The following is a 13,392-nucleotide window of genomic DNA, read 5'->3' as shown; positions in this document are numbered from 1 at the left end:
CATTCTTAGCAAACTTATCCCCCATTAAGCTCCCTCTCTTTTCTCTCTCCCTCTTTGCCTCACCTCTCTGTCACTCCCACAGGGCCCTGCATTCAGAGGAAGCTGCTGTTCACCGCTCGCTATCCCTCCCTCTTTCCTCTGCTCTAAGTGATCGCACTGTTTATATGGCCTTTTTCCTTTTATCCAATTTCACACGTCCCAGCTTGTTTACCAGCAGTGGAGGCCACAGAAAGCCGCAGTGCCCTTTTTGCTTCCGTCTCCAGCACCCACACCCCCACCCACCCCTTCTTTCTTTCTTCCAGCCTGCCAGCAGCTTTGCAGTGGCAATAAAAAGCTATAAGCTTACTTCCTGTTTTCAATGAATGTGATTCTATTTTGGTACAGACTCAAATCACACTCAGCTGAGTGTCATTTACTGAATCTGGGCTTTTAACTGCTCTGTTCTTAACACAATGAAACAATCACGGTCCAAGGCAACACATGCTTGATAAAAGATGGGGTGTGCTTGGTATGTGTATGAATGAACCTGAATGAAAATGAGCTGTTGGACCCTGTTGACACTGAACAAAAATGACCAGACATTCCACTCCACGTCCATGTCCTCATCCACAGTCAGCCCCCAGCCAGCTAGCAACCATCCACTATCATTACAGCCCCGGGGACACATGCCACAGTCGCCCCCAGCCAGCTAGCAGCCATCCACTATTTACAGCCCCGGCCAGGGACACACACAGTCAACCAGCCAGCTAGCAGCCTCCACTGTCATTACAGCCCCTGTACGGGACACATCCACATCAGCCCCCAGCCAGCTCAGCAGCCACTATCATTACAGCCCCTGTACGGGGACACTCCACAGTCAGCCCCCAGCCAGCTAGAAACCATCCACTGTCATTACAGCCCTGGTCCAGGGACACATCCACAGTCAACCCCCAGCCAGCTAGCAACCATCCACTATCATTACAGCCCCAGCCCAGGGACACATGCACAGTCAGCCCCCAGCCAGCTAGCCACCATCCACTATCATTACAATCCTGGTCCGGGGACACATCCACGGTCAGCCCCCAGCCAGCTAGCAACCATCCACTATCATTACAGCCCGGCCGGGGACATATCCACAGGCAGCCCCCAGCCAGCTAGCAACCATCCACTATCATTACAGCCCCGGTCCGGGGATACATCCACGGTGAGCCCCCCCAGCCAGCTAGCAGCCATCCACTATCATTACAGCCCCAGCCCGGGGACACATCCACGGTCAGCCCCCAGCCAGCTAGCAGCCAGCCCAGTCAGCACTTACCTCCGGTGCTAAGGACGCTAACGGCAGTTTACTGAGCCGTCAGGAAACAGACCCAGGAACCCGAGTCAAACAGCGGGCACTTGTAACGTTACACCTCCGTTAGCATTACCGGTGCCCCCTCTTTCGCTTTTAGCCATCTTTACAGTTACACTAAATTTACCAGAAAAAAACAGGAATAAGGCACCAAAAGGACTACTAGTAATTTAAAGATGTGATAGCACTGGATCTGGACGAGAAGGATAACTGGGAGATGGAATGGGTGTGTCATGATTCTGCCTTCTCCCACCGCGACACAAGTTCGTGGAGTGCTGGTTTTATTTTCCATATCCTTTTCCAGCCCTATAAATTACTCATATGAGAAACAGAAGTAATAACAATTAGAGGGACCGTCTGACAATTCTGTCCACTGAAAGCAAGATACCTGTGAATGACAGCAGGGATCATTGCTTCACTGCCTGAGAGATATATACCTGCAGATACCAGCGTGAGTCAAGGACGTGATCTGCATCAGAGCGCCGTGCCTGGCAATGTGTTCACCGCTGCCTGAGGGGCTTCTTCTTTGTTCCAGAGATACAACAGAACAATCCAGGGAGGGGAAAACAGACTGAGCTCTGTTTATTCAACACTGCAAGGCCTTGCAAAAATGGATGGCACACACACTGCAGTTGTAAGTACTAGAATGTGACCCACAGGGTAGAAATGAAGTTTTATGAGAACTATTCATCTGATGGTTATGAAGACCAAGAATGCAGACAAAACAGCAATAGAGCTGTATATTAAAAAACAATCCATGTTTCCTCAGCAGCAGTAGTTTTATGATTTATTAAAGGGCGAGAGATGTCAAGCACAGCCTTGGTCCTGGTGAACTTTTCCTGACACTGCACTGCTGCATGCAAGGCAGACTGTGACTTACAGCTTAATCCAGTGCAATACAAAACTTTGCTTCTTTCTCACGTGTTAATAGCTAGCCTGGGTCAGTGTATTTAACTGCTGTAGGAATACAAAGGGAATATTTGACATAAAACAATTGGTGCTAAAATTGGTCAGACCTGCTCTGGGAATTCAGTTGTATTATTACCAGAGCTCGGTTCTGACAAGGTTCAATTGATCAAGGATGCCATGAGATAGTAAGGAGAAAATATCAACTTCATATATAATGCAATCCAGTACAACAACAACACAGATGGTGGCCTCATCGCAGAGCTGAACCACATAATTGCAAGTTTCACAATCGTTGAGTACAAGTTTCACAGAGGTTGCACTCATTGCAAAGCTATTGCATTATATCAGACACGTGTCCCTGTTATTATGTCTAGTCCCTGTGTCTTATCAACATGTGGATAAACCGGTTGTTGTAAAAGATGGGCAGATGCTGTACGAATTAAGCAAGAATTGAAGCCTGAATTGGTCATTTCCGCTAGACCGGCTGTTTTTTGACATTCAGTTTGAGGGTAGTTGTGACAACAGATGAATTCCCTCCAATGATCAATGATCTAGTCGTTGGTTGATCTGATGGATTCCTGACAGGTCAGACATTTTGGTCGACTGTCTTTCGGCAGCTCTGAATATCCACAGTGCTACTTTTGAAGATCTGTAGTAAAGCTTGAAGTTAGTTTTAATATTATTTTGAGTAGTATTTTAATGTTGTGGCTGACAGTATTCTCGACTGAGGCTACATTTATGTGGCTACGTTTTGGTTAAAAAAGGAATATCTTCTGCTACGTGTCCCCCTCTCATTCCCCCTGCTCTGGCATTTACAAGCTCCAATATGTTTTCAGATGTTAGTTAAAATGCAGATTAGTTCTTCTAATGGAGTTAAAAACACTTGCACAGGGTTGCTTTTGGCTCAAAACCCCACTTAAAAACCAAATTGCAGCCTGTGTTGAGATTCTTATGAGAAATAAAACCAAATTTTACAGCAAGACAGACAGACCAGGCTGTGCACATCGTTCCCAGCCATCTTACACTTCTTTTTTTAAGCAGAATTGCACAATTTAATGTAGACTCTCTCTTCTTTGGATCTTTTTACAATTTTAATTTAGTTTTTTAATGGACCGATTGAGCTGTCAAGTGTGACCATCGACATCATTTGACTTACATATGTATACATATACATAATACGTGTTGGTGTGGACTTCCCCCACTGCTAAAAGTACAATAAGTACACATATGCCCACAAAATAATAAGGGTTCACCGGCCCAGTGCAACAGTATAAGTAAGCACAACACATTTTAAGTAGATCAATATAAACTTAGACCATAAGAAAAGGAAAATAATTTGCCATGTTAATGTTCCCCATACGCTATACACTGGGTGTTTAGTATAAATATATTCATCATCTTAGTTGAATGAGCTTATTAGTTTCTGCATAATTTGTATTGTATATCTGTTTGTCCTGAAAGCAATGAATATGATTATTATCATAACATTTGAGACATGATGTTCCTTCTAAAAGGCTCCCCTTTCGTTGTGAAGTTCCTCATATTTGTTTGCTGCAGCAGTGTAGTGTAGCACGCCTCTTTGCAGGTTTGCCCATGTAAATTAGACAATGGAATGAATCAATATAGAGTGTATAGTCATAAAACTATATCATCTTTTATCTACAAAAGTAGACTTAAGTGGAACCACTTTATTTCCTGCGAAAACTAGATGGCGTTTGTGGTTTAAAGAAAAAGACTTAAGGAATGTGCTTTCAACCTTTTGTTGAACAGAGAGCGCCATTTATCGGTCTCAGCAAATCAAGAAAATGCTTCATGAAGGTTCCTGAGGCGTCATTTGGCTGTCACTGGCTTTTATCTACAGATTATTTACCAGAATTGGCTGAAAAAATTCCCAAATGGAACAAATTGAAACTGAACATTGGAGTTCATTACCAATGTTTACCTCTTCTCCATTTCTACTACTGTACATTCACCTACTGTTAATTACTAGCTCTGATGATAGCCTTGTGATTGAAGAGCGACTGACCAAAGAGTCCTGTGATTGGCCAGAAATGCACCATCCCCTGCACAAGTACTCTACATGTCCATGCACCATTACGGGGAGGGCTTGCTGTTGTTTTAAAACTTGCAATGAAGGTATAGGAGACATAAGAAGCTGTGGTGGAGAGAAGGTCACTGAACAAACTGTTATGTATCATGGACAACGCAGACCAGCCTCCCCCCCCCTCCTACCCCTCCAATCTGGTCCAATTGCAGAGGACTTTATCTAAGAGGCTCCGACAGCCTCAGTGTCGCATTGACCGCTACAAGAAGTCATTCCTACCACAGTGTTGGATAATTCTCACATACTGTACATTATAATACTGCACTAAGTGCAAATTGCACAGCCATAGGTTTACTTACATCTTTATAAATTATGTTCTAAGTATGTTTTGCCACTTGTGTATATACATTTGTACATTCTTTCCTTTGTATTTTTTGATCGTCATTTTGAAAAATCATTCTTGTATTACTTCTTATTCTATACTATTTATTATGTCTTGTATATTCTGTAAGTGTGCTGTGTGTCTCATATTTTGCTGCTGCAGCACTGACATTTCCCAATTTGCTATCAATAAGGTCTATGTAATCTAATCTAAATCTAGTTAAGGCCCAGCACCCTGTGCTTGACCACAAAGCGTTAAAATGTATTAAAGGTGCCATACATTCTGGTGTCCTTATAAAGACATAAAGGTGACTCACAGACTCGTGGTTCATCAGGTCTGCCAGAACAAAGCAGCGGTACTGCTTCTGGCCCGGGAGGGGTTTGTTGTAATAGCCGTTGTATTTCTTCTCATCGCCTAGTGTGAAGATCTCGGGCAGAGTGTCCATCTTGGCAGCGATGTAGGGCTGCAGGACGTCCTGGCTCGGACTCGTCTCTCTCTGCAGACTGCTGTCGGGCTCCAAGAGCTGCCAGAGGGACAACACAACAGGTCACTTTGGAAAACGTAACACAACATTAATATTAACATTGCAGTACATTAATTGATGTAATACAAACGTAATCTTCCCAATTGACTGCTAATCCCATACTGTGACTTTTAATTCTGATCCAGTTTCAAGCCTTTTTCCTGGTTTAGACGCCATAATTCCAAAGAAAGGGAAATCTTAATACTACACACTACAACAGGGGTCTTCAAAAAATTTTAAACCAAGGACCCTTAGCTGAAAACGAGATGGAGCAGGGACCCTCCCCCCACATATTGTAAGAAATTGAGTTGCATATGAAACTCAAGTGTAGACTTGAGTCGTGTTCTTTGGACCATATAATGGAACGACTATACAAGTGTTTTTCTTTCTTTTTTTTTCATTTCAAACCTTGCTTTATTGATTGAGCTATAATGCAGGCAATTATTATGATTCAATCCAAAAACTCATCATAACAGATAATGACAAATGAAGCCTAATGAAGCTCCATGAACCATGTTATTTATTCTATGAGCCCACTAGATGGCCTCTCTGTTCAACAAAGGGTTGAAAGCAGACAATTGCGCTTCCTTGAACATTTTTTCTTTACACCAAAAGCGACATCTAGTGAGGTCAGAAATCAAATAAAATGGATCACAAAAAGCTTCATGAGGCTGTGTTTGGCCATCAATAAAAATCCACAACTCTTCCAAGAATCATTTTTCCATAGTGTTGCAATTTCAGATGTTATAAATTAGACCTTTAAAGTACTGTGCTAGTTCTGAGAAATGATGAGGGATACCAGACTTTATGATTAGACAGGACTGAAATCGTGGAGTTTGATGACCTTCACAGGGAGTACAGAAGCTGAGAGCTGAGTTTTTATTCTTTCCATGTTTGTTTGTCTCTGTGTATGAGACATCTTTCTCCACCACCTGCTTCCTGTCTCCACTTTAGATCCTCTTAGAGCCAGCCTTAGCTGCCACCCATCAATGTCCAGGATGACGTTGACACACAGGGTAAATTGTCACAAAACTCACTGGAGAAGCTTCAATTGTAAATAGACATCATATGCAACCTGTTTTTGTTGTATTTTATTCTTTTGGGGCTTTTTCCTTCATTCAATAGTGGCAGTGGTTAGACAGGAAATGGAGATATGTGTGTGTGTGTGTGTGGGGGGGGCAGCACAGTTCGGATTTGAACCCGGGCCACTGCAAAGGACTCATCCCTATATGGGGGTGTGGGGGTATTTATGGAGCGCTTTTCTAGTCAACTACTCCAAGGGCTTTTACATAGTACAGGAAGCATTTACCATTCACACACATTCATACACTGTACAATGTGCCACCTACGCATCAGATAAACACTCACACACAGTTATACTCCAATGGTGCAGAATCGGGGGCAACTCTGGATTCAGTGTCTGGCCCAAGGACACGTTGACATGGGACTGCAGGGCCAGGGATTGAATTACCAACCTTCCGATTGATAGGCAACCGCCCCCAAAAGTGCTTGTTTTGCCACTGACAGGCTCAGATTATTATTCTAAGTGTCTGACAACATTATGGAAAAGATTTCTAAGGAGGTCAACCTTTCTACTAAAGAGAAGGATCTTTTTTTTTTTTAAACATCAAAACATCCCAAAATTGAGTTTGCTAAAGTCACCAGACTCCATGTAAATGAACAGTCATTTTAGCATTGTAAACTACACTTCATTCAAAGTCAACTGAAACAAAATAAAAACCATAAAAAGCGGTTTTGGGTCGTCTTTTGACTTTTCCAACCATCAAAACTCCAGTTTTGGTTGAAATAAAGAAATAGTTTACAGATTTACATGTGAAAATATGTTAGCGCTATACACGCTAAAAGTACTGTTTTTTTAAATGGAGTCTGGTGGGTTTAGCGCTAGCAACCTCAGAGCTGTTTCTGGTTAAACAGAAAAGTCTTAAAGAGGTTTTAAAAAGGTCTGTCTCTGTAGGGATCCTTTCCATAATGTTGTCAGACACTTAGAATAATAATCTGAGCCTGTCAGGGGCAAAATAAATTTAATAGACCAAATTTGAAGAGGCACATTTGCCCCATCGGGTTACATCGCAACCTGGTCTGAGGCTGCTGGTTACAGTATTCACGCTTAATGCAGGACCAATGTCAAATGTTGTTTCCACATTGATATTTTGACACAACAATTGATATATCCAGCTACAAAAAAGCATCAAATTTGGAAGTACAAAGAGTCCTTCCCACACCCGGCTGGGTCGAGCTTGATGTTTACCACTAGGGAGAGACCAGGTCAGAGCCTAGAAACCAAGAATAACGCTGCGGAAGACTCTGTAAAGACCATTATGAATGAAATTAAAGACCTATACCAAGACAACAAAAAGAAAAAAAAAGGCTGGAGCTGCCAAAAACTTGGCAGAACTGGCTGATTGCTGTTTGCTGGAAGCCCTTCAGATAGATGTGTCTCACTTGCATGAGACTCCAGTACCTGTAAACCCAACGTTCCCAGGTGAATTGCTTTCTTGCGTAAAGCGGTAGGCTTCAAATACGTTGTTAGCAACTGGCTTTTACCAAGCCTTAAATCCAGTTTTTTGAAGTCAAGTATCGCTAACCTTCCAATCCCCCATAGCTGAAGAATAAAATCTATAATACGTCCCTGCTGAATTGGGCTTAACCACTGGGGAGAGACCCGGTCAGAGCTTAGACACCAAGACTAACACTGCACATATTCCACATCTACACAATAATCTATTCCACATGTCTGTGCTGAATGCAATAACCCAGATCAATGAGCTGTGACCAGAGTGAGGTAGAAATCACACCAATCTCCCCTTAGACCTTTGCATTAATGTAAATCTAATGATGTAAATGCTATATACAGCCATCAAACTTCAACCCACTGCAGCCCGCTGCACCGACACAATCCCTTCGTAAAACCAAAATGCAAAACGTATCAAAGGAAGTAGTAAACACATTTGAATTGATAAGAGAATGGAGCGAATCCAATCTTTGTGGGAAGTGGCGACGGTGCTCGGTGGCCTTGTTGTATTCGAGGACTCTCAGTCTGCTACTTTATTTATAGAGATAAAAAAACAATCAAGACCACAGCAGCCAAACCTGGCAGATATGTAAATCCTCATTCGCTACTACTAATAATACGTAATCTCATTCGCATCTTTATATTCACAAGACATGTCTGAAGACACTTCAACCCGGTGCATTCCCCAAACAACAATCAATTGCCTCCATACCTAGAGGCAAGTTCAATCTCAAAACTGGTTGAATGGCATGTTTTTTCTTCTCGGAATGGTGTGAAAAGTGTGCAACGGCTTTAGGGTTATGTTTTCTCTTGTTCGGTTGGTGTGTCTCTCATTTATTGGCTGTGTCTCGGGTGATACCCAATCAGCAGAGACGTGTCTGTAATCTCGTGGTAATAAAAGCGCAGAGCGCTTGCAAACACGTTTTGTCAGGGCTGAATGTGGCCTAAGTCACAAGCAACATTTTAAAATAGATGTATATAATCAGGAAAGACTTATGTCTATCATTAAGAAAACCCGCAGGAGGGACTAAATGTCCATTATCGGCTTTAGTTTTGTTAGTTTTGCAGAGATTTCTTCATGTGACATTTTCTCTGTGATAAATCCATTATGCAACAGGAGAGAGGTTTAATGATGCAGGTTGAGAATTTGTGTGTGTGTGTGTGTGTGTGTGTGTGTGTGTGTGTGTGTGTGTGGGGGGGGGTAGCGCAGGAGTGTGTGGATGGCTGGGTTCAGTAATATACTAGCAAACACAAGTTTATGAACTATTTATTGAAAAAGTGACTACATAACAAGATTACTTAGGAAGAAATACCTATTTATAAATTAAACAAACTAGACTACAAGCTGATACAGATTGTATAAACAATGTATGGTTCAGCAGATGAAATACCGGATTACCCAGAGGCAAAATGTTATTAACAACTTTACCTTAAAAACACACTATGAGCCATACAGAAAGTTAAAAAATATTATAAATCTCAACACTGTGCATGTTTTCTTGTAACTCCTGTTAAATCCTATTAGACTAAGGCTATCCAAAGTTAATTTTTGTTTGTTATAGATTATTGTTGATTTTGTAAATGTTTTAATCCGTGTCTTGGGGATCCTAATAACGTGCTATACGTGTCCGTGCTGCACTCATTAAGACAACTCTGGATTGTAGTTTAAAACTTTGACAGCAAATTTAATAAAACGTCAAGTTTTATTTGGGCTTGAGTACATAAATACACATATAGAGAAGCTGCTTTTAGTAAAGTATTTTTCATCTAGATACAATGCAACAACAACATTTTGAATTCATCTCCGTGGACAAAGTTATCATCTAAATAGAAGAAAGGGTATCTTTGCTTATTTAATTTTTTATTGTTAACAGAGTCTGGAAAGTCCCTGAATCCCAACTGCAAAGTGTGTATTTCTGGAGCAGGCGGTTGATTTGAAACTGTTGTATAACCATCTGAAGCTAAAAGTTGTTTATCCCCTGCCCTCAAGTAATTTCTGAGTTATTGTCTCAATAAGTGCCCCCCCCCCACTCCCTCACCAACGACATTTTTTCTTCTTTTTTTCCTCAACATTAATCCTATCTTTTACTGAAGGGGCCGAGTAAACCCAAATCACCCACTCTACTCACTGGGAATACTTAAACTGTCAAAAATTAATGAGCGACTGATATATGTGACACAATCTACGCAAAGTTGTGCCGTTTAAAAAAAAAGCAGAGCGTAAAATGAAGGCCTTGCGCAGAGCAGAGGTGCATCCTAAAAATGTCATCCTTGTACATATTCTAATACAATCTTTAAATAGAAACATTACTTTGATTATCCAACAAATGGAAGAATGTTGACTAGCAAAGGCTTAAAGCTATAAGCCCATTTTGATAAATACATTGCAACAAACAGCCAAAGAATGCTAAAACAACCAACACAATGGGACGGAGGGGGGGGGGGGGGGGGGGGGGGGGGGGGGGGGGGGGGAGCATTTCTGGATCAGACCATGACAGTGATATTTCAAAAACTGCCAAGGTGCCCCAAAATTATAATATTTGATTCCTATTTATGCTAGATATCGATCTGCTCCAAGTGCGGCCACTGAAGATTAGTCTGATTCTGAAGATTAGAGACACACACACACACAAACTTGCTTTGGTCCCTTAGAAGGACCTTGCATTAACTTGGCGCTATGGTGCGTGGGCCGTTTTCAGAGAATGTCCCAGTAGGAAAAACACAGGTGTAAATACTAAAACTCCTGATGGTTGAATTCCATTTAGCTGCCTCCGTTTCAGGGCCTTGAAATTGTGCATGCTGGCTCCCTGTCACGCAGCTGTGGCTTATTTGGGGCAGAGCCATCGTTAATGTTATTAGTAACACCTGGGCTTCTCCTGCTGAGACAAGTCTAAATGTCTGCTGCTGCATTCATGAGCTGGTCTCTGTTTTCTTTGTAACACATGAAAAAACAACGATGCACAGCAGGCTTTTTGCAGGTTTCACCAAGTCAAATTTAAGACTTTTAAGACCTTTTCTATACCTTTATGTATGAAATATAAGACCTATACCACGACCAAAAGCTGCTACTAAATATTAAAGAAAATATAATGAAAGTTTTATCCAAAAGGGTTGCTTGTCCTTTAAGAAAGAAAATGCATTCAATGCTTTTTTTTTTGTCTCATTGGTACAGACAATAGGCCTCATGCAAGAAGATATGCACAAAGCCCTATATGAGGCAACTTGTTCTACTCTATATGTGGACAGATCTTATTTAAATTATTTTAAAATGAAGAACTTCAATAGAAAAGACACCATTCTGTGTTGTTGCATGAGGTCCCAGTGTTTAACCAATTCAAACATAACTTTTAACCATAACCACTACATGCCTAACTCCAACCCCAAGCCTGACTTTAACCTAAAACCTCAAGCTGAAGGGTACAATCTAAAAATTTAAGGGTTTGCCTTTTTATGGGAGGAGATTTTAGGGACTCAATGTAAAGCGAGTCCTTTAAAGTACATGGCATGTACAAGTACACGTCCACTCACCTCATGTATGTCCATGTCTTCAGGGTTCTCCCATCTTCTCAGAGAAACCGGGGTGACAGGGACAACCACTATGTAGTACCACCTGTATCAAGCACAGTAACACAATTGCATTACACACCCATATGTCATAAGTACATATACATATATACATACATAAATGAGTACATACGTACAGTATGTACGTACATCAAACATACACAGCATCAATGTGAATTACTTGTCTCATTTTTCTTTTACCCCTTGTGTTGTCCTCCCGGGTCAAAAGCGGACAAAAATTTGACATTTTTGTCCCTTTTTCAGACATCTTTTTAGTTTTCACTAACTCCACCTTACTACCACTAGTTTTACACTACTTTTTGGAATTCATGGTCAATAACCCTCATTTATATAGAATTATACCTAATATTTGAGTTAAAAAAAAGCTGAAATTATGAATTATTTTGCGTAATAGTTAAGATCAGATGTACGTAAAGATGAGTTTAGTCAGGAATGAAAGTGATGAATTGTATTTGCAGAGCGTTGTAAGGAATCCAATCCATTTTTTTGTGGTAATTTGATTAAAAAGATTTCAGATAGACATTTTTTAAAGGGGACATATTGACCTGAGGACAACAGGAGGGTTAAGCCTTCAATAAACAGGACAGCTGTAGACACAAAAGGGGGGAGAGAGAGGGAGAAGACATGCAGAAAATGGCCGCAGGTCGGACTCCAACCCTAAGCTGCTGCGTCGAGGACTGAGCCTCTGCATATGGGCGCCTGCCGTACCTGGTGAGCTACCCAGTTTTGTAGGTCCTTTCTCAATATTTGTTCTCAACTTTTAACATTCAAGTCTCCTCTTAAAAACAGAGTTTGCTCTGGGACTAATGAAAAAGTCTGGGTCTGGCATTCATGTAGGAATTATTAGTTATTATTAGTTTTTCTTCTCTCCATCAGCCTCCCATCTCTTTTTACAGCGCACTTGAATTAAAAGTCCAAGCTTTTTTTTCAGTGCCTATCTTCCTGATCGGCTGTGTAATAATAAAAAAAGTAAACTTCAATTGACTTTAGGCCTTTGCATTGGGATTCTCTTTGCTGATCAATTGTGGGTTTAAAGCTCCACTCATAAATAAATAGCTCTCTAGTATTAGGAGAGAGCTCAGGAGTGGCACGGGGGTTATGGTTTGGTTTATTAGTTAGAAACATGGTGTTGTTGGGTTGTGGGACTAAATGTTTGGGTTGGGGTTGATGTCAGTTATCGCAACGGTATGAGGTCCAGTGGTGAAAGAAATACTCATACCCAATAACTAGAGATGTTCCGATACCAATACCATCATTGGAAAAAGCCTCCGATACTGCCTAAAATCAGTATCAGTATCAGTATCAGTATAGGCAAATACTGGAGTTTATGCACCAATCTCCATCCATCCATCTTCATCCGCTTATCCGGTATCGGGTCGCGGGCACTGCAGCCAGCTCCAGTAGGGACCCCAAAAATTCCCTTCCAGCCAATCAACCAGCTCGACTGGGGGATCCCGAGGCGTTCCCAGGCCAGGTTGGAGATATAATCTCTCCCCTAGTCCTGGGTCTTCCCCGAGGCCTCTCCCAGCTGGACGTGCCTGGAACACCTCCCTAGGGAGGCGCCCTGGAGGCATCCTTACCAGATGCCCAAAACACCTCAACTGGCTCCTTTCGACGCGAAGGAGCAGCGGCTCTCACTCCGAGCTCCTCTCGGATGACTGAGCTTCTCACCCTCCTATAGGGAGACGCCAGCCACCCTCCTGAGGAAACCCATTTCGGGCCGCTTGTACCTGGATCTTTGTTCTTCGGTCATGACCAGCCTTCATGACCATAGGTGAGGGTAGGAAACGAAAATGCCCGGTAGATCGAGAGCTTTGCTTCTGGCTCAGCTCTCTTTTCGTCACAACGGGTGCAAATAACGGAATGTAATACCGCACCCGCTGCTCCCATTCTCGACCAATCTCACGCTCCATAGTCCCCTCACTCGCGAACAAAACCCCAAGGTACTTAAATCCTAACTTGGGGTAAGGACTCACTCCCTACCTGAAGAAAGCACTCCATCTGATACAATGTAATTTAGCCCTGAAGAAAATATACTTTAACCCTCATGTTGTCCTTTGGTCAAATTGACCTGTTTTCCTATATCAAT

At 42.0% G+C, this 13,392-nt stretch overlaps 1 protein-coding gene across 1 annotated transcript in view; it reads right to left on the bottom strand.

The window, feature by feature from the left end:
* ptprfa (protein tyrosine phosphatase receptor type Fa) overlaps positions 1-13,392 on the bottom strand; it is a 373,454-nt gene that overhangs the window by 77,064 nt on the left and 282,998 nt on the right. The window contains exons 17-18 of the mRNA XM_032525794.1: positions 11,247-11,328; positions 4,979-5,185 (exon numbers count right to left, since the gene is read on the bottom strand). Of these exons, the coding sequence (XP_032381685.1) occupies positions 4,979-5,185; positions 11,247-11,328 (289 nt within the window). The remainder of the gene's footprint in view (positions 1-4,978; positions 5,186-11,246; positions 11,329-13,392) is intronic.

This window comes from Etheostoma spectabile, chromosome 9, assembly GCF_008692095.1.
Source record: "Etheostoma spectabile isolate EspeVRDwgs_2016 chromosome 9, UIUC_Espe_1.0, whole genome shotgun sequence".
Taxonomy (NCBI): Eukaryota; Metazoa; Chordata; class Actinopteri; order Perciformes; family Percidae; genus Etheostoma; species Etheostoma spectabile.
The sequence above is the reverse complement of the archived record's forward strand: the minus strand, read 5'-3'. Positions and strand labels throughout refer to the sequence as shown.